This window comes from Myodes glareolus, chromosome 9 (assembly GCF_982192425.1).
Source record: "Myodes glareolus chromosome 9, mMyoGla1.1, whole genome shotgun sequence".
NCBI lineage: Eukaryota > Metazoa > Chordata > Mammalia > Rodentia > Cricetidae > Myodes > Myodes glareolus.
The window spans coordinates 56539272-56565727 of NC_142034.1; the positions used below are offsets into that span (position 1 = coordinate 56539272).

At 49.7% G+C, this 26456-nt stretch overlaps 3 protein-coding genes across 13 annotated transcripts in view; 1 reads left to right on the plus strand and 2 right to left on the minus strand.

Moving 5' to 3' along the window:
* Positions 1 to 5117, plus strand: part of Glp2r (glucagon like peptide 2 receptor) — a 62121-nt gene extending 57004 nt beyond the window's left edge. Inside the window, exon 13 of the mRNA XM_085695119.2 lies at positions 1761 to 5117. Within this exon, the coding sequence (XP_085551245.2) occupies positions 1761 to 2090 (330 nt within the window). The 3' untranslated portion in view covers positions 2091 to 5117. The remainder of the gene's footprint in view (positions 1 to 1760) is intronic.
* A 1555-nt stretch (positions 5118 to 6672) lies between these two features.
* Positions 6673 to 14513, minus strand: Rcvrn (recoverin). The gene is made up of 3 exons (XM_087909586.1): positions 14113 to 14513; positions 10091 to 10202; positions 6673 to 7151 (listed from the first exon to the last, which is right to left on the minus strand). Exons 1-3 carry the CDS (start codon positions 14491 to 14493, stop codon positions 7036 to 7038), a joined length of 609 nt encoding a protein of 202 aa, XP_087765712.1. The 5' UTR covers positions 14494 to 14513; the 3' UTR covers positions 6673 to 7035.
* A 5989-nt stretch (positions 14514 to 20502) lies between these two features.
* Gas7 (growth arrest specific 7) overlaps positions 20503 to 26456 on the minus strand; it is a 237404-nt gene continuing 231450 nt past the window's right edge. For all 11 annotated transcript variants that reach the window (XM_087910497.1, XM_087910504.1, XM_087910499.1 and 8 more), the window contains one exon: positions 20503 to 26098. In XM_087910497.1, coding sequence (XP_087766623.1) covers positions 25985 to 26098 — 114 coding nt within the window. In that variant the 3' untranslated portion in view covers positions 20503 to 25984. The remainder of the gene's footprint in view (positions 26099 to 26456) is intronic.

The following is a 26456-nucleotide window of genomic DNA, read 5'->3' on the forward strand; positions in this document are numbered from 1 at the left end:
TTTATTTTTATGATTATTGTACTCTGTTTCCTCACTGTGTGCTAGTCCTAGCTGTCTGTTACTGTAACAAACACTCAAGATAATCAACTCACAAGGAAGGAAAGGTTTATTTGGCTCATGGATTCAGAGGTTTCAGTCAATGGTTGTTCGCCTGGCCTCCTTACCTTTCGGCCTGTGGTGACACCGTTCATAATGATGGGACCATATAGTGGAATGAGACGCACACCTCATGAATGAGGGAGGGACGGAAGGAGGGAAAGGGAGAGAGGGAGGGAGGAGGAGGAAGGAGAAAGGGGAGAGAGAGAGAGTGCTGAGAGAAAGCTCACATTCTGAGCCCCTCCCCCCCAGCAGTGACCTCACTTCCTTCCTTCCTTCCCTTAGGCCTCACATCTTAAGTTTCTACCATCTCCCAGTTGGCCCAAGGGCTGGAGACTAAGCCTTCAATGCAGGAGTCTTATCCAAACTATCACACCTGGGGAAAGGCTTAAAGGGGTGAGAAGCAGAGGCCAGGATGCAGTCATTTCCCGCTGCCCTCCATCTTTTCCACTTCCTCTTCCGGTAGAATGTAACCATCTCAGCAGCAAACCCCACTTCTACTTTGCCTGCTGCTGTTTCTGTGTCTCCACATGGGAGCCCCTTGCCCATCAGGCAGGGTCCAGCTGAAAAGCCATTATGCAAAGCCCCCACCTGAACACTGTTACCTCGAACTTCCCGTGTCCCATCAAAAGTCAGAAAGGAAAACAATGGTGGAAGATTTTAACTGGCCTTCTGTGAGTCCAGAGCCAGGCAGTGTTCCATTCTATAAAATGAAACATTCCAATAAGCAGGGCAGAAGGGGGTTGTTTTAATAATAGGAAAGGAATAAGGGAAGCAGAAATTAAGAACAAAAATGAATGTTTCAAAGTGATTTTTTTTTTCTTGGAAGACGATGTTCTGGTTAGGGTTTCTGTTGCTACGATGAAACACTGTGATCAAAAAAGCAAGCTGGGGAGGAAAGGGTTTGTTTGGCTTACACTTCCACAGAAAATCAGGACAGGAACTCAAACAGGGAAGGAACCTGGAGGCAGAAGCTGATGCAGAGGCCATGGAGGGATGCTGCTTACTGACTTGCTCCCCATGGGTTGTTTGGCTTGCTTTCTTACAGCCACTTACATGGTCTCTAGGCTCTTCCCCATCAATCATTAATTAAGAAAATGCCCTACAAGCTGGCTTATAGCCTGATCTTATGGAGCCATTTTCTTAAATTGAAGTTCCAGATGAGTTTAACTTGTGTCAAGTTGATATAAAACTATCCAACACAGACAGCCACATGCATTTATGTGGAGAAGTACCCAAAGAACATGAGATTACTCCAGGTAAACCTTTTTGTAGACAGGTTAAAGCAGAGGGACCTTTGTTACTATACCAGATGAAACTGACCTTTTGGGGGAAACTTGGCTGGTAACTCTTTTAGTTTATTTTGGTAGAATAGAAACTTAGCATGGGTGGCTCCATTTTGATTTTCAGCACAGGAACTTAGAGCTGGACCATGACCTTCTATAGTACTCATTACTAGCCTTTACCACATTCTCTAGGGCTTCTGGCTTATAGTATCTTCGGCATCTGTGCCTGTGTATCTTTCTTGTCTTTGTTCTGCTCCACCTGTGAAAGCCAAAGGTAGCCCCAAGGTAGCCGCCAGTAGCCGTGTAACCAATACCTGCTGAATGGACATGCGATCAGGGACACCAAGATAATCACCCCACCTTTGTCTCACCCGGCAGGTGAAGGCCGAGCTGCGCAAGTTCTGGGGCCGCTTCTTGCTAGCTCGCCGCCACTGTGGCTGCAGAGCCTGTGTGCTGGGGAAGAACTTCCGGTTCCTGGGGCAATGTCCCAAGAAGCTGTCAGAGGGAGATAGTGCTGAGACACTTCGGAAGCTCCAGTCCTCAACCTGCAGTTCACACTTGGCCTCTGAGACCCTGGGGGAGCTGGGGGCTAGGCCCATGCCGGGCCGTAGAGCTTGGCCCCGGGGAAGCAGCCTGTCTGAGAGCAGTGAGGGGGACTTCACCCTGGCCAATACCATGGAGGAGATTCTGGAAGAGAGTGAGATGTAAGGCAGGGTCCATCGCCCCAGCTCTGCAACTGGGGACTCCCGAGAGACCCGGATGTTGCTGAGCCAGGGGATCTTCCTCCTGCCCACTATGCCCATTCTGATGTGAAGTCTCTCCTGGGTCATCAAGCTCCATATAAATGAGCATGTGTAATGCCCACAGCTCTTCCAGTCCTGGTCACCCTACTGGCTCCCTTGCCAGGTGTATTTCCTAGAATGTCCACTGGTCTCTGTGGCCTTGCCCTAAACTCAAGTGAATGGAACCTGCTATGAAGAGAAATTACTTATTAAATAGGGTCCAGCTAGTGTCTCCTTCCCCCTCATGGTACATGGATGGCTGCCTCCCGGGTGTAGGGTGCACTGGGACCCTACAGAAAAGTTTAAAGTGTCAAGGCCTGGGATCATGGCCAACACTCTGAGAGAACAAGTCTGAGGTGATGACTAAGAATTGGAAGCATTTACCAAGCATCTGAGGAAATTCTGGAAGGTTCTCCCTTGGCAAACCCTGGGCAGGATGGATGGAGTAGCTAATCATGCACTTGCTCCTCACTGGGGACATACCGCGCTCCTCAGACCGGGTGTGACCCCATGTTGTTCCCGAGACCTCTCTCCTCCCTGTTTCTCCTCTCTTTCTCACCTGTCAAACTTTGCCCTCTTTCTCCATCTCACATTCTATTGGGGTTAACAGGAGATTGAATGTCACAGTACTGCGTGTTAGTGTCTGTCCTTGTTGCTGCGGACAAATACCTGACAAGTAGCAGTTTCAGGGGGGAAGTGCTGTATGGGCTCCTGGTTTGAGAGTGTGGTCCATCAAGGTGAGGAAGGCACAGTGGGAAGAGGGGTTCTTGTGGAGCTGAGATGGCTCGTCAGGCGGCTAGTCACTGTCTCGTCAGCATGCTGGTTGCTTTCTGTCAACATGACCCAAACCAAGACATCTCCGGGAAGAGGGACTCTTAACTGAGGGCTACCCTCCGTCATATTGTTCCATAGGTAGATCTGTGGGAGCATTTTCTTGATTAATGATTGATATGGGAGAGCCCAACCCACTGTTGGTGGTGCCGCCCTAGGTCCTGGGTTATATAAGAAAGCAGGGTGAGTGAGCCATGAGGAGCAAGCCAGTAAGCTTCACTCCTCCATAGTTCCTGCCTCTGGGCTTCACTTAGTGCTGTGTGCATGTGGAAATGTAAGCCAAATAAACCCTTCTCTCCTCAAGCTGTTTATGGTCATGATGTTGATCATGGCAAAATAAAGCATATTAGGACAGAAATTGGTACCAGAGAGAACGTTACTGCTGTGACAGACCTGACCGTGTTGTTTGGAAAAGGACGGTAGACATGTCTGGGACTTCAGGCTGGAATAGCTACCGAGCCCTCAAAGGGTGATGGGTGTTACTGTGAGAGCCGGACAGTTGGAGTGTTGAGGGAAGCCCAGACGATGAAGGCCTGGCTTCTGAATCTTCAGAAGGAAGCAAAGACTCTTCCAGGGTTGTCTGAGCTGTTTTGAATTGAGCCTGTAGTTTCTGGTCAGCTGAGGCTGAAGAATCCACTTAGTAAGATACTGGCATCATTGAGGCAAAGTCTTCTGATCCAGGTGGTGTTCCTTGGATCAGAAGCTGTGATCTGGCAGGAAGATGACCAAGCTGTACATCAGGCTGGCAACAAAACTGGGCAAGTCAGAAGTCAGGCACCACGAAAGAGAGATGCTGGTGGTCTCGCGCCTCGGCTGTCTCATTCAGCTGGGGGGATGGTGCTTCCCACGTTCAGGCTCTCCCCTCCTCAGTTAAGCCTCTCTGGAGATGTCCTAAGGCACAGTGAAGAGTGTGTCTCCCAGGCGATCCTAAGTCCAGGCAGCTGGCAGTGGAGATCCATCATCACGCTGTCCTTCCTTCGGCCTCCGCTGCCGGGAGCCTTCTGAATGTCACCATTGGTTCTGTCCTCTTCTTCCCGGTTCCTCCTGCCCTCTGAACTCAGTTTCTACCAGCCCACTTGTTCTATCCCTCAGGGATAGGAATGCCCTTCTTGGTTCACCATTGATCGATCCTCTGACAGTTGGGCTTCCTGCTGCAGGAGGCTGATCCGCTCCTTTCCTGACTCAAGTCCCATGGACAAGAATTCTTCATCCCAGACAGGTGCTAAAAGCCAGGTGAGCAGAAAGGACTCTGGCTGGGTGTGGACTTGCTGAAGGTAATCAAGAAGCCCTGGACCCTACACCAGTCAGACTTATTGGACTTTCACGCCCAGTGGGAAGTCAGCTGCATTCGACCTGATCCACGGAGGATGAGGAGGGTCAGACAGCCAAGGTTAGGGTCAGTTACAGAAACCACAAGACAAGAGCTTGCAGGATGACTGAGGGGGGAACTGATTGTAGGAACATTGTGCAGATGGCAAGGAGTGCCGCTTTTAGTGGGCAAAGTGTATGTGTCCATGGTAGGGTATGTGTCCATGGTGGGGTATGTTGCCTGGGCTGGGTATGTATTCATGGTGGAGTATGTGTCCATGGTGGGGTATGTGTCCATGGTGGGGTATGCTGCCCTAGACAGGAACACTACCTTGATACTTCTCAAGCAGGGCTGCTGGGCTCAGCAAATGAAACTTATGATATTCCATTATATGTGAACTTCAGAACGTATCCATGGATAATCCCTTTATATAAGTTTATCCCATAATAGACTGAAATTCGAGTCTAATTATGCATCGTGTCTTACCTGGCTACTCTCCTTATTACAAGGAGATGTGAAGACAAGGCCAGGACTAGGTGAGCCACCCAAGGCGGCTGGTTGCCAGAACAAGAGTGAACCACTTAAGGTGGTGAGTTGCCTATGAAGAAACATCAAACCCACTCACTATAGTCTGTAGGTCACTTGTAAAGATGAAGTTTATCAGCATCAGGGCAGGGGTGAGAGTGCAGTGGATGAAGCCCCAGGATGCCGTCATAGGTTCTAACCAGGACCTCGTCTACAATGCTGATAATATGTTCATTTTATCAATACTTTTGGTGTTGAGTGGTTGCATTAAAATACTATTTATCTTGACTGTGGAGCTTTTTTGGTGTCCCCTTACCTTTTATGCCATCTCCAGCCCTGGTTTGCAAGGCAGGAACAGAAGCAAAGTGCATAATGAAGCAAGGGTTTTTGGTATCTAGATTTCCAGAATTCATGTTCAAATACATATCCTATTTCTTTTTCTTTTCTGCAAATGCTCTTCCTTTCCCTGCCATTGGGCAGGCGGCTCCAAGAATGCTGGGGACATCTTCCTTTCCAAGCATGTGCCCAGCCCAGGACTGATGTGGAAAAGTGACTCCAGACACACTGGCTGAGAGGGGGTTAAAGCGCCCCCGGGGAGCATCAGGTGTTGCCTAGAGCAGGCTGTCTGAGATCTTTGCAGGAATATGCAAAGGGAAACACCCCAGCTTCGGGATGTGTTCAGGTCAGTGAAGGGTCAGAACATCCATATAGTTCCCAGACTTCATTTTGGAACTTGAGGCTGGAGAATCAATAGGCTTTCTACACAATGACTCTGTGGCCTTAGGGAAGCCATGTGAGGCATTCTTAGGTGTCCCCAGCCCTGGAACTTCAAGAAAGTCATGTATACTAGTACATGTCCCTGGCTTAGTCTCTTCTTCTCAGCCGACTGACCTTGGACAAGCTGCTTCTATGACTTTTTGACTTCTATTTTCTTGTGCCCAACACGATGGCCTTGCAGGTGAGGGGCATTCATGGCTCATTCTTCACACTATTCACCAAACCAAGCAGGCCTGCTCTTCATCCCCTAAAGTCAGTACCACTCTCGGCACTGCTGCTTAGCCAGCCATAGGCCCCATTGCCATCTTTGCTCCTCTCCTTTCTCATGTGTCAGTCATAGGATGCTACCCTCTGAAGCTGTCCTTTTGTCCCTCCTCCACTCATGAACCCTGGCCACCATTGTCACCTCTTGGTCCCTAGTATTTCCCATGGATTATATCCACCCTGCTAGTAGCTTACTCATAAAATAGACATTTACTACTTTGCTGGCATAGTGGCAAAGGCTGCAGGGTGCCTTTTCGGATCCCGGTTCTCTAGAGACTCCCTTTCCTGCATCCATGACTGTTATCAGTCATTCTGACTGAGGGGCAAGCTTTCCCTCTTCTTCTCATCTTCCCCTATAGTCTGCCGTGAAAAAGTCTGAACGTATCACTTCACTGGAAATACCTTCTCTGGTCATTACTGATAAGCCAGCCCCTCTGTGTTATGTATTCCCTTACTACTCTGCATGTCACCATGGCAACCTTGGTCCTGGCATCAAGCTCCATCAGCCTGGTGGAGAGGCTCATGCATGTAATGCTAGCTCATAGAAGGTTTAAACAGGTGGATTGTCCTGAGTTCAAGAACAGCTTAGGTTCCAGAGTGAGGCTTCATCTTGAAAAACCTAACCAAAAGAAACAAGATCCAACACCTTCCCTCTGGACCTTTAGCGCTCAGGAGAGAACAAGTCAGGGCCACATGTACCTCCTTCAGCACCCTAGTGGCCTAGAGTTACAATCACATCGAACCCTCAAGCTGCCAGGGAGCATTTCCTTTTCCAGGTGGAGAATGACCAGCCAGCGGTGTGCCCAGTCCTTTTGCGTTTATTGGAACCTGCTTACCCAGCAATCCCCAAAGGAGCTTAAGCAGGGCTGACGTTTGGAACTTCTATGACCTAAGCCTGGGATTATCACAAGGCTACCTGAGCAGGGGAAGGAGACAGGTAGGGTGTGAAGGGAGGGTCACCGAAGACAAAAGGAAGCTGTGTCCTGCTAAGGACTTTCAGTTGGCAAGGAGAGGTTTGGTTCCCCACCTCTCCAGGCCCACGGTGTGTGTGTGTGTGTGCGTGTGTGTGTGTGCGCGTAGGCACAGCATGCTCATGCTGACGTATGAGCATGCTCACACTGTGGGTGTTCCTGTGAGGGGCGGAGGAGGAGATGAGCAGTTCCCATCACTGACTCTTTTCCTTTATCCTCTCCTTCACTTTTTGCGGTTCAAACTGGATCAGTCGTAGAATTTCCTTATTGGCCAGGGTGCCCTCGATGAACTCCTTCTCTGTAAGTCTGTCTGCATGGTAGAGAAGCAGCAGTCAGTACCAGCTGTCTCAAGCTGCAAAAGGTGAGACCCAGCCTCCACGGACCTAGTAAAACTGTGTGAAAATATGGAATGCTCAGCACTCCCAGGGACCCCCCGCTACTCTCCCAGATATCACCCCTCCTTCAAGACTCTTGAACCCCCTCCTCAAATCAGCCCAAGACAACCAAATACTGGCATCATAGAGATCTCCCAGAACCTATTCCTTTACTCTGCTCCTTCCGCTTGGGCAGGGCTCTTGCCTTGCTGGTTATTACACATTCACATCATCAATGATTATAAATACTTCTTTCCATAAGTTTTCAAAATTACCCTACAGCTCTAGCCTAAAGTTCTAAGGGCAATTCTAGGAGACTGAGAGAGGCAGGCCAAATCTCAATGCAGGAGCAGGAACTATGCCCTCAAGGGAATACTGAGTGAGATGTCAGGGGACAGTGGCATGCCAAGGATATCCTGTGTGCCCAGAATACCCAGAAAACCTTGTGACACCAGGTGACACATCCTCTGTGACTGCCTCCCCTGCCTGCACTTCTTCCTCCCTCAATCTCTTCTACCTCATTTGAGATGAGAATGAAGAGAGAGACTTTGCCTCCAGTTAGCCTGGCTTCCGTGTGTGCATGTATGTGTATGTCTGCGCACATACATGTGTGTGTATGTGTACATGCACGCGTGTGTGTGTGTGTAGGCTCTGTCCAGTCATATGCATGCCACTGCACCCTTCCTCTGTGTGTTTCATGTTACTGTTCTTGGGGTTACAACCATCTCAGAGAGTGGGGTGTAGCAGAAAAGAATGAGACAAAGCTCATTCTTAGGGGGTCTGGCATGAAGAAATTCCCATTGTAGAAAGAAGTCTAGGATGAGACAGATTCTTCCTGTCCATGGTCCCTCTCATGGTCCTCAGCACAGTGTGGACACAGTACCGCAGAGCTGGATTTGACTTCATTGGCTTATACTCTTGGCCTCTGGACATCCTTAGTTCTTATTGGGGTTGGGATCCAGGGTACTTCTCTGCCTACGTCTGGGTGGTGAAATTTGGATTTCAAAGGTCTAACTGCCTGTCCAGCCTCACTCCAAGCTTGAAAGTCCCACCTCTGGAGCCTGCTGCTACCGTAACAATGCTGTCTTTCAGAGGAGGCATGTTACACACACACACACACACACACACACACACACACACACAGGAGTAACAGCCAGCCTTCTAACACCAGCCTCTCCTGCGGGGCAGTTTTCAGATTAGCAAAAATCGGAGAGGACCCCTGACACTTGGACAGACCCAGAGGGAAGGAAGAGGATTCGTAACGTAAGTGCTACAGGAAGTCATCTAACACAGCCAGAATCCATGCCAGCCAAGTGCTCAGGGAACAAGCGCCGATGGGACTGGGTGTGGGGTGGAGCCAGGGCAGTGCCTAGGCCCAACCTTTGAGGAGTTATTCACTTCAGGGGAACCAAGGACATGGCTGCCACTTGAGAGTGAGCACCTCTATGAATTGTGCACTCCACTGAGAGCCTGCTTGCCTCAGCCTGGCTCCCACCGTCTTCCCGTTCTGTTAGCATTTGACTGTGGAGTAGAGATGGATCGTTTTCACCTTTGCTTTCTATCCTGAGGAGTTGCTGCTTTAGTACTGGTGAGAGTGTGCTCAGGGGACACACAAGGGTCTAGCTCTGCCCACTCCGATGTGCTTGAGCCATGCTTTACGGAGACCCTTTAGCTTTTAAACAATGCAGATGCTGACATTTCTTAAAAAATAAAACAGTTATATGATATGGGAACAATAAGCTCCATATTTCCCTAGGGAAAATGCAAGAACTTTTCAAGGTTGTTTACCGGTTCCTCTCTCTCAGTTGGGGCTACCATCCTCTCTCTCTCTCTCTCTCTCTCTCTCTCTCTCTCTCTCTCTCTCTCTCTTTTGTGTGTGTGTGTGTGTGTGTGTGTGTGTGTGTGCATGTGTGTATGATGATATCAGTTCTTGTATCTTGTACTATAGCCTTCCCATAACAGTTGGGTGTGTCATGGACCAACAGCTCCAGCTGCCACACTCTGGAATTCATTCCTCTTTCAAAACTCCAAAGGCTGCTCCCAGCCAGCCACTAAGCAGAGCAGAGATGCCAAGAGGTCAAGTGAGGACACCCCAATGACTTTGCCAGCTCTGTCTTAGAGTGCTTAGGTCTTTCTTCCCTGTCCTTCCTCCCTGTCCTTTATCCCTGTACTGATTCCCAGGTTGGGGCCAGATCCTCATGACATGGGCTTTTCCAGTCCCTAGGTTCCTCCCCACTTTCCTTTGGTGGCTGTTTTCTCAATAAATTCCTGACTGTGTAATTGAATCTAACCCTCTCATAGTGGGGTTTTGGGGTCACGGAAACTAACTTTCTAATGAGTCCCGAGTCTCTGCTGGGTGAGGTGCTCTCGTTGTGCAGGGAACATCCGGACAGCAAGCAGCCCGAAGATAGAAGAGGCTGCCTTTCCCTGAACTTCCTGTTGTATACACACGGCCACCGAGCCTGCACACTTTACATTAGTTCTACATTAAAGGACTGCCAAAACTGACACCCCAAAACTCATGAAGCTGGAGCAGAAGGACCACTAGTTTGCTGCCAACCTGGGATATAGTGTTTTCTTTCCTTCCCCCACATCCCAAGCAGTGAGTGAGTTCTGTGGGTAATAGGGATGTGTTGGTCCCCAACCCCACCCGCCATCACCAGCATCAGCTGGAGGGTAGGAGCAGACCTAACCACAGCAGATGCTTCTGGTCAACCACTATTTATGACTTAGTAGACAGTTTAGATAGTTTGGTGACAAGAAGCATTCCCCAGTCCTGCCTGGGCACCATGACTCAGAAGCGGGAATCTTGCTGGGGTCTCCAGGAGACGGTAGGCACTGTAAAGGCAGAGGTAACAAAGACAAAGGAATTCACCATCATCTTTCTTTCCAAAGAATGCCCAGATCTTCTCAGCCCGCTTTTCTGGGGTGTTTTCATCATCTGGAAGGTGTTTCACGTCCTCAGGCTTGATCATTTTGAAAATAGCCTGTAGCAGACCGAGAAAAGGATCTCGTCACAAGGAGTGGTAAGGGCTCGGTGGTCCTGAGAAATCCGTGTCTCACATCACACACAAATGTCTACCAGTGATGGACTGAAGACTTAACTTTCTAGTCCAAATTATATAATTCCTAAAGAGCGCTAAGCTTCGTGACATTGGTTGTGATAATAATTTTTGAATTTTTGGTATTATCTCAAAACTTAAGAAACTTCTACAAGCTAAAGAGACAACAAAATAAGATAACCTTGGGGTAGGAGAAAATATTTACAAACCTTTGATAAGGATTACTTTGATATGGGATTAGTATAGAACATATATGAAGAACACCTACAACTCAATGCTAAAACAGAAAGTGTCATTGAGAGTGGTGGCACACACATCTAATCCTAACACTTGAGAGAAAGAGGCCAGCCTGGTGTACACAGGGAGCTCCAGGCTGGCCGGAACTGCATAGTGAGGTTTTGTCTCCAACAAACAATTAAAAACAAGACCAACCACACATAAAAGCAAACAACACAAAAAATAACTGAATTAAACACAGACATTTCCTTAAAAAACATAATGATAGGAATGGTTAAAAGGTATGTGAAGAGGTGATCAACTTCATTAATTATTAGGTAAATGGAAATCAAAAACCATCCTTCCACCTGTTGGGGACCGCCACTCTGGCAAAAGCTTGCCTCAATTGTGTCTCTTGTCAGTAGGGCTGGGGACACGGCTCAGTGGTACAGCTCTAGCCTGCAGGAGGCCCAGGGTTTGTCCTGAGCACGCAAGAATAAACACTGCCACCTCAAACCCAAAGACAAGGGGCAGGTGTAGAGAGAATGTGGAGAAAAGGAAGCCCCAGTCGTTATTTGGGCCACCACATCATGATTTTCTTGATACCCCCAAAGCCCGCAGCATCCAAGCCAAGAGGCTTGCAGTCCAGGTGCCTACCAAAGCCCCACAGGTTCTACTGCCTCAAAATGCCCGGGGGCAGTGCCCAGGCACCGCCAGCACCTGGAGACCTTTGTAAGGGCTCCTTACAAAGACTATGGAGGAGAAGCTGCTCTTTCATGCACCCGTTACATTTTCTGAGCAGGCCTCATAGTCTTGTTGAGAAAGGAAAGAAATAGAAATTTCCCAACAATAATCCCACCACAGCAGCCCCGAGGTTGGAGTTTGAGGACCACTAGCTCAGACCTTGCCTCCCACAGGCTTGAGAGAATCAAAGGTGTCTTCTGGGTCTGTGAGGTGTCCCAGCTCTATAGCCTGACTGGCGTATGACCATGCAGGCTAACATCTATCGAACACTTACATTTTTTTCCATAACAGTTTTAGATTAGTTCTCCAGAGAACCTTACAGGGAGGATATTGTTGGTCCCATGTTACAGGCAACGAACAAACCTGGAAACATCAAACTTGCCCAAAGTGACCCACGACAGCAGAGATTCTAACACTGGCAACTTGGTTCCAGAACCTACATTCTGGAGTATACCTGAGTTTTCTTATTCATTTCTGAAGATTATAGACTAGACAGGGGAGGGGGGAGTTGTGAACAAGACTTGCAGAGGTTTGCTCCAGGATGCAGAAATCCCCTTAGGAGTAGCTCGGGGAGGAATCTAGAGAAAGGCTGGGTGTTGGCCCTTAGCCCCTTCTCTCTCCTAGCGAGGACAAAGCCAGAAGTGCTCCTGACCTATATGAGATCAGAGAAGTAGACAAGGTGGTCTCTATTTATCCTTCCGAGACCAGGCTTCCAGGAGTCTACCGGCTCAGCAGTTCCAGGTTCAGCCAAGCATAAAGAGGACAGCCTAGATCCTCAGGTGTGAGGCTGGCTCAGGCTGCGGGTAGGTACTTTGACACGAGGGCGCGGGCAGCTGCCGTCTATGACCAAAGCCCCTGCCTCCCTGGAGACTCAAGGACACTACAGAAGCATAGCAGTGCCTGTGAAATTAGCCTGGGCTTTAGGAAAGTTAACATCCACACGAATGCCCTTGTTCACTGGTGCTAGGACAAGAAGGACGCTATACCCTGGTAGTTCAGGGAACAGGCTTTGTAGGTAGCCCGAAATGAACTTAAGTACAGATGACCCCCAGATCTGATTCCTCTCTCCTGATCTACCTGCCCTAGGTCCAGGCATGGTGGCTAAACACTGGCTGTGACTGGCTGTCTGTGCCACCTCTCCTCCAGCATTGGACTGGTTGGTGGTGGAGTGGGAGGGAGTCAAGCCTTCAGGGTTCTGGGAAAGGCCATAGAAAGCATCAAAGCCTCGTCCTGGACCCGGGGAGGTTACATGTCTTTCCCACGGTTGCATGATGAGTTGGTGTCAGAGCTGGGACAGGAACTCATCACTTCTGACTTCCAGACCGTGCTTTCACAATGGCCTGGTGACCCGGTGGCTAGCAAGGCAAGCTTGCACACTGCTCAGCCTCGGTTTCTCCTCTCCACCTCGTTTCTCTGCTCCTTTCCCTCCTCTTCTTCTAGAAGAGCATCAACCTAGCACCTTTAGGTGGCTTTGAATTGGTCCCCATCCCGTGTCACCCAGGGACGCCAACACTAACCCAGAGGAGGTTGCTCTGCATGCTTTGCCCCACGGACAGTGAGAGCACCCCTTGTCACCCCGATTCCAGAGATGACCCAGTCTGCCCCAGCTACAGGCTTTGCTGCTGTGTCTGTGGTTTGTCCTAACAAGGGAGGGGGGAGAATTCTGCAAGTAAAAGCACCAAACACTGCACAAAATATGAAGAATATTATAACTTCTAACAGGAAAGGAATTTGAGAAATACAGCAAGTGACAGGGATGGGAGGGTTTAGGAGGAAAAACAGAAGTCGAAGAAAGAACTTAAGTGGTATAACATAGAGAAAATTGAAGTTCTCTGATGTCTACATTTATAAGAATGTTTGACGTTCCATAGGGTGGAATGTCAATTGAATGACATTTCCGTAGGGTGAATATCTAAGTAGTTCTTAGCGTATTTTTAAGTTGGTGTGGTTACATCTGTCGCATCCCAGCTACAGTGGGGACCGAGGCAAGAGGGCTGGGAACCCGAGGACAGCTGAATGGCAAAAGGGAGACTCCCACGAAAAAAGTTTCTGAAAAATTTGTGATGATATAGAAAATATTCACGATTAAAGAGTAACAGAAAAAGCGTGGGAGAAATCGCATGTAAATATGTTAGGAATCCAGAATTGTCTTAAAGCAGATAAAGCCCTGGCAAGTCGTGTAGCAATGAGCTGACAGTTAGTACATCGGTGATAGATCTTAGTCTGCAAGATTACTTTTGCATCATTTCTAAATTTCACAGACGGCTTATATAGTAGACAAAAATAGAATATCTTGTGAGACACCAAAAAAAAAAAAACTTAGAACAAATTGTAGGCAGAAGGGAGAAAAGAGAGAGGGGGTGGGAACCTTGAGGATTCCGGCATAGGTCCACCACACCAGGATTAGGAAGAGAACCAATCAGGACCCAGATTCCATGTCCACAGTGGTCAATGCTTTGTAATTGAAACATATATGTTTCTACTTTACTGTTGTAGGACCTGAATGTGTGTTGCTAGGAAAAAAAAAACTGAAGACGTAATGGAAAAGGGGAAAACGTGTGAGAGGGGAAAGGAGGAAGAGAAGAGAGCAAGAGGGGAGGGGAGGGGAAGGGAGGAGTGAGAAGGGGGTATGAGGGAAGAAGAAAAGGAAGAAAGGAAAATTCACACTGTATTGATTAGGAAACATCAAGATTGTTCTTGGGGAAGCAGATATGCTGTGGGGGTGCCCTCTATTTCTCCTCAGTACTTTGGAGACCCTTCCTTTCCCCCTCTCCTGACCCGGCCCCCACTCCACTGGGCTACACAGCGTCTGTGGCTTCCATCCCGTGGCCTCCTTCCCATCCCACACAGGCAGCAGGGTCGGAGACACACTGACCATGACGATCTCCAACACCTCATTCTTGCTGATGGCACCATTGCCATCGACGTCGTAGAGGGAGAAGGCCCACTCGAGCTTCTGCGTGGGCTTGCCCGCTGTGGTCATGTGCAGGGCGATCACGTACTCCTTGAAGTCCAGCGTACCGTCGCTGTTGGCATCGAAGCTACGGAACACGTGCTGCGCGTAGGCCTTGGGGTCGGAGTCCGGGAAGAACTTGGAATAGATGCTTTCAAACTCCTGCCTGGTGATGCGGCCGCTCGGACACTCCTTCAGGAAGGACTGGTACCAGGCGCTCAGCTCCTCCTCGGTGAACTTGGTGTTCAATTGCAACTCCTCCAGGATCTCCTTGGACAGAGCCCCGCTCTTGCTGTTCCCCATGGTGAGGGAGAGTGGGCTCTGTGAGGGCAGGAAGGACTAGTGAGGCCGCCTGTGTGCAGCTGTGGGGTGGAGACCCAGGTGCTGACGGATTAGGGGGGATTTGCAGGCAGTTCCTCCCAGCCCTTGGAGGGAGGAGGGGCACAGAACCCTCCAGAGATTAAAATAAAGAGCTGAGAGTAGTCGCTCAACTCCTCTGTGCCTGCCGAGAAGAAAGGACCCGAGGGGGACCCTTGAAGCAAGCACCCTCCTGCATTCAAGTCCAGTTTGAGTTCACTTCCCCAGGGGGCACCCATAGGACCTTATAACGCAAGGCGTTAGGGGCTCAGGGTTTGAGGCAGCTAGGTTTAATTCCCAGCTCTGCCCCTTAGCCTTTCTCTGCATGGGATGTCTTTCTAATCCTTCCCTCAGCCACCTTTTCAGCAAAGCCTTTTATCCAGCACTCTACCATGGAACCCTCCCGCAAGCCCATGGTTAACCCCAAACTGTCTGCCAGAATGGAAGCTCCTAGAAAGTCATGGGAAGGACTGTGTTCCTATCGTTTGTTGCCCCCATTGCCAGAACAGTGACAGAATAGCTCAAACTGATGGGCAGAAGTGCTGAACACACGCACACACACAAGCACACACACACACACACACACACACACACACACGGCCTCCAGACTCACCATGAGCCCACTTAAATGGTTTGACTTTACAACAGTACAAAACACACCTCGGCATCTGTGGGAGGAGACTGCCCCAGAGGGTTAGTCTTGTCTAAGTGTCCTGAGCGGATTGGAGTGGACAGGCCCCAGTGACAGAGGTCAGTGGGTTTGGTGAACTATATGCACTTTTACTTACTGTATGTTCAACTAAAGATGGGCCATCGAGACCTGACCCCACAGTAAGTCAAGCACCATTGTTATTGTTCCTCAGTAACAAGGGCAATAAAATAGAACTGCCCAACAGGGGTAAGCAGGCAGACTGACTAAAACAGGCAGACTAGGCAGGTGGTACGGGAGAGAGGCCTGTCACACAGGCAAAGGAATGTGTCACTTGAGTGTAGGGTGTCATATCCTGTTGTCGTTGTTTTCATGTGCCATTCATGGCTGCCCCTCCCCCCACCCTCTTGCTATTTCCCATGACTACCTGCTGATGCTGGCCTTTAACCTGACCCTCTCTACAATGCAGACCCTGGCAAACCAAGATTTCTCTTTTCCAAGCATCCCCTACAAACTAACTATTACCATCTTTCCCTGCTTTCATCAAGGAATTCCCTGCCTGTCTTCATCAGGGTTGCTACTGTTGTGATAAAATGCCAAGACGGGGAGGACAGGGTTCACGTGGCTTATGCTTTTATTGTGGTTCATCATCACTGAGGAAGCTGGGGCAGGAACCCAAACAGGGCAGGAACCTGGAGGTCGGAGCTGATGCAGAGCAATGGAGGAGTGCTGCTCACTGGCTTACTCCCCATGGCTTGCTCAGCCTACTTTCTTATAGAACTCAGGACCACCAGCACAGGGATGACCCCGCCCGTGATGGACTGAGCCCTCCCCCATTGATTACTAATTAAGAAAATGCCCTTGTGCACAGCCCAATCTCATTGAGACAGTTTCTGAGCCAAGGCTCCGCCCTCTCTGATGACTCTGTGTCATGACTAGCGTGTGCCAAGTTGACATAAAAGTAGCCAGCGCACTGCTCTGCCTTATGGGATGGCTGCGTGATAAGATGCTTATTTTAGAAAACTCTTGTTTATCATAGAGGCCGGGATATAAGGCTGGTTGTGTGAAGCGAGGGCTTGGGGATGGGGCCCTCAACCCGTGGCATCCGATGCTTCCCTAGGTTCGCACTGTCAGAGCTGATTGCACGAGGGGACATCCAGCTGCTGTCCGCAGCACGATGACTGTCTCTCGCAGGCGGGTAAAAGCCCCACACCCCCTGGGATCACAGGAACCAGTCCTGTGAATGGGTAAGGGGAAAATCTGAGTTGGAGTTGGGTTTTTCACTACAGCATCAGACTGAACTTTAAGGTCCTCAAAAGAAATGCTGAAATCATATTTTAAGGAAGTTTTGGTGTGTGTGTGTGTGTGCAGTATCTGAGCATGCCTGTGCATATGCGAGCCTATGCATGCACATGATGGCCAGAGGAGGGTGTCACGTGTCCTGTTCTATCACTTTTTGTCTTACTCCTCCAGATGGGGGTTCTTTTCCGGAAGTTAGAACTAGATTGATTTCCAGCGAGCCCAGCCTCTGCTCCCTCACAATATTGGGGGAACAGGCTCATGCACAACCACACCTGGTTTTCTCTGGGGAGTCTGAGTATTGAACTCACATCCTTATGATTGCATGGCAATTTCTTTAACCTCAGTGCACTCCCAAACACTGAAATCAACCTCAGGTCTTTCAAATACAATTTCTTAAAGCACTCATCTATATATGTTTGTATGTATGCATATATATACACACATACATATATACACACAAGAGTGTGTGTGTGTGTGTGTGTGTGTGTGTGTGTGTACATGGATGTGGCATGAATATGGAGGTCAGAGGACAATGTACAGGAGTGTTGATTCTCTACTTTTACCATGTGGATTACAGAGCTAGAACTTGAATTATGAGGCTTGGCTGCAAACCCCTTCATTCACTGAACCATCTCAATTTCAGCCAACAGGAGGTTTCTTTGCAGCCCAGCGTGGTACTGGGAAACACTAGAGGCTATTGCAAGCTTGCTAAGTAAATTATGGGCGAATCATCAGTCCAGGACAGGGAGTTACACACTGTAGTGGCTCAGGTATGAGCTCAGAACTCAAGGAAGGACCCTCATGGGCATTGCAGATCCAAATCCTTGCCACCAGAGGGAAGGTGGGCAGACCTCTTCACTTAGTTTGGGCAGGGGAGACTTCTGGAACCCCAGTGTTGCTATGTAAGATGAGGAGCAGGTGCTCAAGGCAGGAATTATGAAGAGCAGATCCCAGAAGTCTCCAGGCAGGTAAGTGAAATGTATGTACAGCCTGTTTGCTAACTGGCCATTGATGGAGAAAGCAGGTCTTCACTGCTGGCACCGTTGCCTGTCAGGTCTATTGGGAACCAGCTTTCTGTCATTGCAGCAAAGTACCCGAGACAGACAATGAAAACAGAAGCTACTCTTGGCTCTCAGTTTTTCTGGTTTCTGTCTGCAGTCAGCCATTGCTCTGTGGCAGCCTGTCCTAGTGGGCATGCTGGGTAGAGGAAGCTGCTTATCTCAAGGCAGACAGCAGGCACAAAGAGGAGGGCAGGAGGAGGCCAGGGTGTCAGTAGCCTTTCCAAAGGGGCTCCCCATACCTCATTCCCTTAGCCCAGGCTTCCTTAGTAAAGCTTCCACTGCTTCCCAACAGTGTGCTATGGGCTGAGGATGGGGCCTCTGGGAGCACAGTCAGCATCTAAAACATTACCCACCTTGGCACTGCTCAGGGAAGACCTAGGTCACACATCAAAGTGCTGGCTTATGCCCCTGCGCAGCCAACCAATGTGCTGCCAGAGGGTTTTTCAGGGGAGAGAGAGAGGGAGAGGGAGAGCGAGAGAGAGAGAAAGAGAGAGATCTTCCCACAATTTAGGAAAGGGAATGGCTTCTCTCCTGCATTCTCCCTGACCTTGCAGGAGGCTTTTGCTCTTGATCTCAAAGGGGCCAGTTACCTTGAAAACTCACTGGCCCCAGGCACAATCCTGGAAGCATCTGCGAATGCACACACGTGTACACGCACACCACTAATAATACATATATTTTAAAGTACCTTCATGGCGTCAGGCTGTCTTTAGGAAGCTGGCCTCTGAGGCAAGGCCACCAGGTCACAAGTTTAAAACAGTGGCTCCAAAGCCTGTTTCCGGCCATGGCTTCTACTGCTCCTGAGTGACAGCATCTGAAACTGCCCCAGATTTGCCAATTCTAAGCTGTGTGTATCACAACAGCTTGATTCCTCCCTCCTCTCTCCATTCCACTTACTCTCCGCTTGCTCTCTTGCTCTCAGAGAGGCTGACTTCAGTGGCCTGACTCTCTCTTTCCCTAGGTGAGGATCTGAGGTTGCCATGGCGATGGAAGAGCTGACAGTGAAGAGTCACAAATGACTTCCAACTGGGGTGGGAGGATCTCATGGAGACCTGGGCTTTTCTGTCCGGGAGGAAGCAGGTGGGATGCAGCTGGGTCTGGTCTCCAGTCTTCAGATTGCTGTGCCCTGGAGGGACCCCCTGCAGGAGGGGATCCCTGGAAGGACACCGGGGCAGCTGTGTTGATGCTGGTGAGAGTGAGGGGTCATGACCCAGAGGTTTGTTTGAAAACCTGCATAAACATCTTCTGTCAGAGGCCGCACTCGGGCTCCTTGGCCAAACAAGTTTGCTGGAGATGATGTATGGCGAACGGATTTGTTAAGTCTGAGCTGGGCCAGTAAACTTGCTCCCTGCTGCCCCGAAGAAAGACCAATGGGTGTCCTGCAAGGGAGAAGGCCGCTTGTGTCACTCCTTCGGGCCTTGCCTGGACCAAGCAGCCTGAGGTCCCTAGAGGCCACCTCTGCATCTCATCCTTAGGCAAAGCTCAGCGGTTTATGAGCTAGGATCCCCAGCCCTCAGCACTCTCCTCCAGGTCTCCTGCTCTGAGCTAAGGGGAACTTTGCCACTCCCTGGCCTGGAGTCTGGGCTTCATACAGTCTGTATTGGCAGGGGAAAGGAGAATGGAAGCAATGGGGGATTCAGCCTGGTCAGGGCTCTCAAACCCAGGCATCCTCAGTGTGGGAAACGGTTGCTTGTCCTTCCTGCCTGGACCCAGATTCTCAGAGTCACCTCAGAACTTCCCCACCTGATAAGATATTTGCTTTACTTCCAAAGAACACCCAGGTAGGCACGGACTGTCCTCCCAAACTTACCTGTGGCCAACACCCCCTGTGGACAGCGACATGCCATGAAGATGCCCCATCCTCTAGAGTGAACATCAAAGGTTTATAGCAGCTAGTGTCACTCTGGAGACCCTCCCTGCCCCATCCTGCTACCATTTCCCTGAGTGGGTTCTCCCAGCTTTCTCCTGTGCTCCAGCCGCACTGGTCTCAAATATGGCTTTCTCATGGTCTAAAACAGTGGTTCTCAACCTTCCAAATGCTACAGTTCTTTAATATAGTTCCTCATGTTTTGGTGACCCCCAGCCATAAAATTATTTCATTGCTACTTCAAAACTCTAATTTTGCTACTGTCATGAATTGCAATATAAATATCTGATATGCAGGCTATTGAAAGGGTCGTTCAACCCCCACAGGGGTTGCAACCCACCGGCCGAGAACCACTAATCTAGAACTTTCTTCCTTGGCATTTGTCAGACTCCCTTCCTTGTCTGCTTGTGCCTAATCAGTAGAGAGCCTCTCTCCAGGGCCACTCCGATCACACTGGTATAACACACAGCCTTGCCATCCCGGTCCCTCCACACCTTATGTTCTGCAGCTGCTTAGAGAGATGCCCTTAAGTAGCTCTCTGGGCTTTTCCTCTCTGGTCCTGGTATCCAGCAAGCATGAAGGCAGAGCTGTTTGTTCCATTCACCGAGGTAATCCCAGCACTCAGAGAGGAGAGTGACAGGAAATGCACGCTCAGTAGTCGCTGAGTGGATGAATGAGTAAAGAAACAACAGCAGCAACCCCAAAGGAGGCAGGGAAGCCGGAAGTCAGGGAGGGGGATGGACACGGCTGGAGCCAGTAATGCTTTGTCCACCTGGGCATCCAGGTCCTGGGGTCCTTTGTCAGTCAGCTAAGTCCTCAGAACTGAAACCATTACCAGTGTCTGGAGTCCAGGAGGAATGCTGAGTCTGTGCGTGGGAAGGAAAGCATGAGGCTTTCTAGGAAAGGGGGTCTCTATGGGACCCATCGTCTCTGGAGAGTTTATTTTTCATGGGACAAATCTAAGCATCTCAAGTGTATACAGACCTGAAGGAGGGGGATGAAGGAAGGATGGCATTGGATTTCCCGAAAACACTTTGTAATAGCGTGGGTCAATTACATAGCAAACACCTTTAAGATTTAAACTCTAATTTAAACATTTAATTCTTAAGAATTAATACACACAGATGCGATTACGGGATGGGAGAGGCATACAACCTCCATTGGGATCAGGGTTTTGACAGTGTTACTTACAACTTATATTACATCCATTTTATTTACTGGTCTAGGCAGCCAGAGCGTGGAGAGATACACAGCGCGGAATAAACACATTCATCCCAGGCGAGGAATGCTGGCGGGAGACACCGCTTTCCAACATTAAAAATGTATAAAGTATTTAGCAAAAGTTACAGAAAACAGACCAAACAAGCGAGTTTATTTTGTTAGAAAATTCCACGTTCATGGGGTTTGCTGATGTGCTCAGGTTGCAAGGGGATGCCACCGAACATCTTGTTCCCCGGGGAAGGGGGGGATATACAGAATCGGGCCCTCACCCAGGTTGGCTGGTGTCCCTTGGTATGTTGGTGCCTGGGTCCAAGAACCTGTCTGCTGAGGAAGCTGTAGGGAGGGACAGATGAGCACGTAGAAGTCCCGACAGGGTGTGACCTCAGGTGCCTCAGGTGCGGGTCAAACTGGGAAGCACGGCAGAGCCAGGCCCGGCTCTCTCTTTCTGTCCCAGTGTCAGCCTGTGACTCTGGCCCTTCACATTCTACCATTGAAGTCCTGTTGGGAACTCCCCTCAGATACAAAGGGGCCTCGTTTCCAATATCACCCAGGAAGCATCTAAAGGCGATCCCCACTTCCCTAGCCCAAGCCTCCATTGTTCAGTCCCCAAGAGCCACCACTCAGCACTAGAAGGTTAGGACAGTGGAGCCTTGATATTGAGCCCCTGTTGGAGCCTGTCCTGAGAAGCAGGTCCCTCACCTCAAGAACTTTCCCACAGAAACGATTAACCAGCAACTGAGGGGTTGGACGTGTCCCTTCCTCGGGGGGGGGGGGTGAGGGGAGGGGGGCCTTAGCAACTTTGCCTCTCATAGGAGATAATTGTGTTCTGATTCCCCAGCTCTGACTCTCATCTGAATCTAGGAATGCCTCAGTTTACCTGGAACTTCACAAGAGCCTTCTAGGATCCACCTTTAACTTGGCAGTACCTCAATAAGACAGCTTAGAGGAGTAGGTGCCAAGGGGTTCCATCCACAGCCTGGCCTGACCTCAGCTGGGTTAGGTCCTGTCTCTGCCGGTTGTAAGGTGTAGGCTTGACCTAGTCTGTGTGAGTGCTGACAAGTCAAAGCACAGCCGAGCACAAAGACTCGATCAGTTGACCTGTCTTTGTAGCCATCCTAGCTCCTGGGAACAGACCCAGAATGTACTGGTACTAACTTATAGTTTCTTTGAGGGTTTGGACTAAGTATTTCTCAGCTAGTGACATGATTCAGTTCCATTTGGGTTTACCTAGAAAAGTGTCCATCATGAGGTTTCTGGCCACAGCTGTGCAGATGACGCCAGGTTACACATGACCGCGTGCATAGGGTACAAATAGGCCATGAGGGGATGGGGGAGAACACTGGATCTGAAGGCTTTAGAGATTTCCCAGGACAAGCACCCTCAGTTGGCAGGTGATACGACAGATTCAGGAAAGGCTCAAGCTGTGCCCAAGGGTCATTACTCAATAAACACCAGGCCATGAAGACTGAGGTGACAGCCCCCTGCAGGAGAGGATTTTCCTGCACTGAGAGATAGTCCGCTGCTGCAGTGGAGGGTGACATTCTGTTGCTACCCCTTCCTGCTTTTGGTACTGACCCAAAACTAGAATCACCAGCAGAGTGAGCGCAGCATCAGAAGCACCCAAGGGCACAGCTGGGGGTCTGGGGAAGGAGGGCACAGCTGGGGGTCTGGGGAAGCAGTCCCTGGAATGTAGGAAGCAATGGGTGGGAATCAGTCAAACAAACTGGAGATCTGGGGCTATGACTTCCAGGGCATAGAAAACTCATTTAAAACTAAGGGAGCCCTGGGGTCCACCCATGGGATGGAGTACCACTCAGCAGCAAAAGTCTACTGCTACACACGACATCACGGCTGACTCAGAAGGTTGTATCCGTGCGACTCCAATTACATGGCATTGTAGGAAAAGGCAAAACCAAAGGGACAGAGCCTCCATCTGGTTGCTAGATCAGGGGTAGGCAAAGGGAACTGACATGAAGCCATGCCAATCTTGGTTGGCTGACAAGATCATCGATGTGAAGGTTCAAAGAACTGCGTTTCTTTAAAGGGTGAATTTTACTGTGCTTTAATCACACCTTGGTTACCATGAGAAGGGGGGGTGGAAGGATACTTTTTGGAGTGTGGACAATTATGGGGTGAGGGAGTCTCCAGGCTAAGCCATCGGGCAGTTGATCTGCTCCCTTACTTTGTATCTGGACAATGCCTTCCCTAGCTTCAGAATAACAGCAGCTCGTCAAACATCTGTTCAAGCTCCTGTCAAGACTCCAACAAGCCAAGGTCTTTTGACACCTTTTGACTTTTATGGCTTGTGTTTCCATGAAGGGACTTGGGCTTAGCCAAGAGTCTCACGCACCTGTCCATTACCCTGGTAATTGGCTGGATTTCCCAGAGGGAATCCACACAATCCCCTGCCATGAATTTGGATACTTTGTTTCAGCTATTAACCAACCATTGCGGAGATCCTCCCGAGACAACAGGGTCTTGTGTGGAGGTAGAAAGGTGGCCCCCACAGCAGTCCCAGAGACAGCTCTGGGCTGCCGTCCACATCCTTCAAATGGCCTGTGCAATGTGGGACTATTCAAAAGTACTAGAAAATAATGAAGGGTAACAAGTATCTCATCCTGGAGGTTGTCATGGCAACTAACCCATTTTTTTTTTGAACATCATTCATTTTAGAGATTTTTTTTTAAATCAGGCTTTTGCAGACAAAGCGTAAGTGCATTGGCACTCCTGAGCAAGGGTAAGTAGAAAGGGCTGCGCAGCTCACAGCCTGGACAATGGATGCTCGCTCACCCTGAACAAAACCAGCCAAAGCCTCTCAGAACCTAAGCACTGACATGTTCACAAAAGCAAGATAACAGGGCTGGGTGTAGCTAAGTGGGGGTGCACTGACTTAGACACACGTGACTCTGGGTTGGGTCCCCAGCACTGCGAACAGAACAAGGACCCCAACGACAGCTTGAACACTCAACCTCGGGTGCGCACTCTCAGTTTTCAGACGCCATCATCATCTTAATTTCACCCACAGGGAGCTGCGAAGGTGGCTGGACACTTGACTCCTTGTTCTGGGTGTCATTTCCTGGCCCCCTCGTCCTCCATGTTCTCGCTCTTTCTGTTTGTAGTACAGGGGAAGGTACTGAAAAGCAGCCAAAGCTCTTTCTGAGATTGGAGCCAGGTACGAGCTGAGAGTTCGGTAGAGATGAGACTCATCTTGCTGCTGGGTTAAGACCTAGCAGCATTAATACTTTAAGATCCCAGTGCAAAGTGGGATTGTACCTTCTCTCCAGAGAGGTCTAAACACACATGTCCACCTGTGGATGGAGCAGGCTGGACAGTGTCCTCTTAGACACAGACTAGTTCAGCACTCAGCACCCAGTTCCAAGCATTCACTGAGAAAAATAGTGTGCAAAACAAACAGATGCAGAAAAACCAGCACAGCCAGTACCTCGGAGAACTCAAATGGGCAGAGAAGGAGAGCCGACATTATCTCAGGAAGAGGGGAGTCTACGTAACACAGGTCTGAGGGCTTGTTTGGGTGACAGAGCTGTAGCCTGCCAGATTGATGACACATTGCTTGTCTATAACAAAATGCTTCCTGAATGAACAATGGGAGAAAGCGGGGGTGGGGGGGGTGGGAGGCATATGCGGATAGACTAAAGAGGAGGTGAGGTGGCGATGAAGAAGGAATGGCCTCAGAATAAATTGGCTCACATCAGCCAACTGGGGAAGTGACAACTTTGAACCCTTTGGATGGGGGTAAGGGAACAAAGTCATGAGCCACATTGTGGTACCCCAAACCCCCGTGTATGACAAGACTTGGAATTTGACCATCACTCACAAATTAGGTTGCCAAACCACAGCACCCATTTTTAATACAGAAACCAGGAAATAATATCCAAATATTGACAGCTGGTGTCATGGTTCATGCCGAGTTCTGGAATGCAGAGCACAGGTTGGTGAAATGTCCTCGTGATGGCCGTTATGGTTGAGATGTTTCAGTAAGAAAAGTGACGATCCTTAGTTTGTTTTAATGTATTAGGCACCCTTCTAAGAAACATGAGAGGTTCTGTAGATGAGGTGCCAAAAAAGGTCGAGATTAGTAAGTTGTCTGCTATCAGCATGTAAGACTAAAAGATGCGAGCTGTGCTCAGAGGATTCTGCCCTTTGGGGAGACAGACAAGTCAAATATTAAGTTGCCTGTGGGAAAGATGAAGAAGGATGACCTCCCAGGGCACTCATTCCCAGCTGCTGGCCCCTGCTCACTATGTGACTCCCCAAAGTTCCTTCTCCTAGGTGGCAATAACCTACAGCCTCAGAGTCTGCACTGCTGTCCAGCGTCAGTAAGGAGGACACTGCTTCCTACCCCATCATGTACATACACAGCTGGCCCCAGCAAAGAATAACCTAGGCTGACCCTGACTGTGATCCCACAGGACCTGGTCATGTGGTCAGCAGCCTGGGAGAGCTCGGGACAAGGTTTGTCATAGTGTTGAGGGGAAGCGGGCATGTAGCAGACTAGATTTTTCTGAGACTCCACCCACAAAGCCTTTGGACATGCACACAGCTATCTGAGGACTTTGGAAACATTTTCTATTGAGTCTGGGAAGGGGTGTCAGGGTGAGAGTGGGGAGCTTCCTCCTTGAGAAAGAGGCTGAAAGGGAGGGAAGGTTGAGTCTTCCGTGTAGACTTTACAGCCAATGTCTGATCGGAAATTGATGGGAGCCATGATCTGGGGGTGCCAACTGAGGTAGTTCTGTCCTGACCTCTCCAGAGTTGGATTGAGAAGATACCCCCCGCCCTGTGTGGGGGATGAAAAAAATAGATATGGGCTCTTGGAATGTAATGGGGGAAAGTAGGGAGGGGTGAAAAAAGTTGTGGGTATGGGCTGTGAGCTACTCTGTGCCTCCTATCCTTGATTCTAGTCCTGACATTGTTTAGGGACAGAGACCTCCCTCCCTTCCTCTTCCTGTTGCCCTGGAGATGAGAAGTCAGCTGGAGGGACATGCCCTGGATACCTGGGGCACAGGCATGTGATGGCCACCCCATTGGAACTCAGCAGGGAGATCCCAGGGTTCTAGCCTCAGTTTGTTCTCAGAGTGACAAGCACAGCATGGGAGTTGGAGGGGAGGCTTCAATCTTCAAGATGGAGTCAGGGCTGTGAGTCCACCTTTATGGCCTAGGAATATTGGGGAGCCCCTGGCTGGGCCCTCTTTCTGGCATCACTGCTCTTTTCCTCCTTCTCTGTGGACAGGTCAGCAAGTAATAGGGCAGATCCACCCCTTCTCCATGGGACCCCCCGCCCCTCTCCTCAGCAGAACCCCCAGGACCACACAGGCAGGTCTAGATTTCCATGTCCACCGGGCGAATATTGCCTGTTTTGTGCTCTCGGACCCAGAGCTCCCTGTCTTTGGCTGGGTCCACTTTCCGTAGCAGTTGGTCCACGGGCTCGACTGTCTGCAAGGGACACAGAGTGGGGCGGGGGGGTCAAAGTCAGAGGTGGTAGCTGAACTGGGATGTCTCCTGCATCCACACACTGCTGCAGTTGGAAAGCCACTTCAGAGCAGCCCTTCTAGAAGGTTCCAGGGCCTTCTAGAAGGTGGTTTGAGGGTGTAGAGCACCGTGAGAGGTGAAGCTATCCTGCAGAACCCAGGCCTGGAGAAGAGGGCAGGCTGTTTTAAAGGAGACCTCTTCCTCCATCTGTCTTCCCTGCCTTCGGGCACTGGTCATTGTTTTAGAAGTTGTGTTTTCAGTTTGTTTTCTAAAGCAAATTCACACGGGGGTCAAATGTCTTTAGTTACTTTAGCCATTGTAA

What these genes read in the sequence shown, in the direction of transcription:
- Rcvrn (XM_087909586.1), bottom strand. Translation starts at nt 14,493, where the DNA reads ATGGGGAACAGCAAGAGCGGGGCTCTGTCCAAGGAGATCCTGGAGGAG. An exon ending in AGGTGTTGGAGATCGTCATG is followed by an intron (nt 10,203 to 14,112) that starts GTCAGTGTGTCT and finishes GGTCTGCTACAG; the next exon opens with GCTATTTTCAAAATGATCAA. An exon ending in CTTTGGAAAGAAAGATGATG is followed by an intron (nt 7,152 to 10,090) that starts GTGAATTCCTTT and finishes TCTACCATGCAG; the next exon opens with ACAGACTTACAGAGAAGGAG.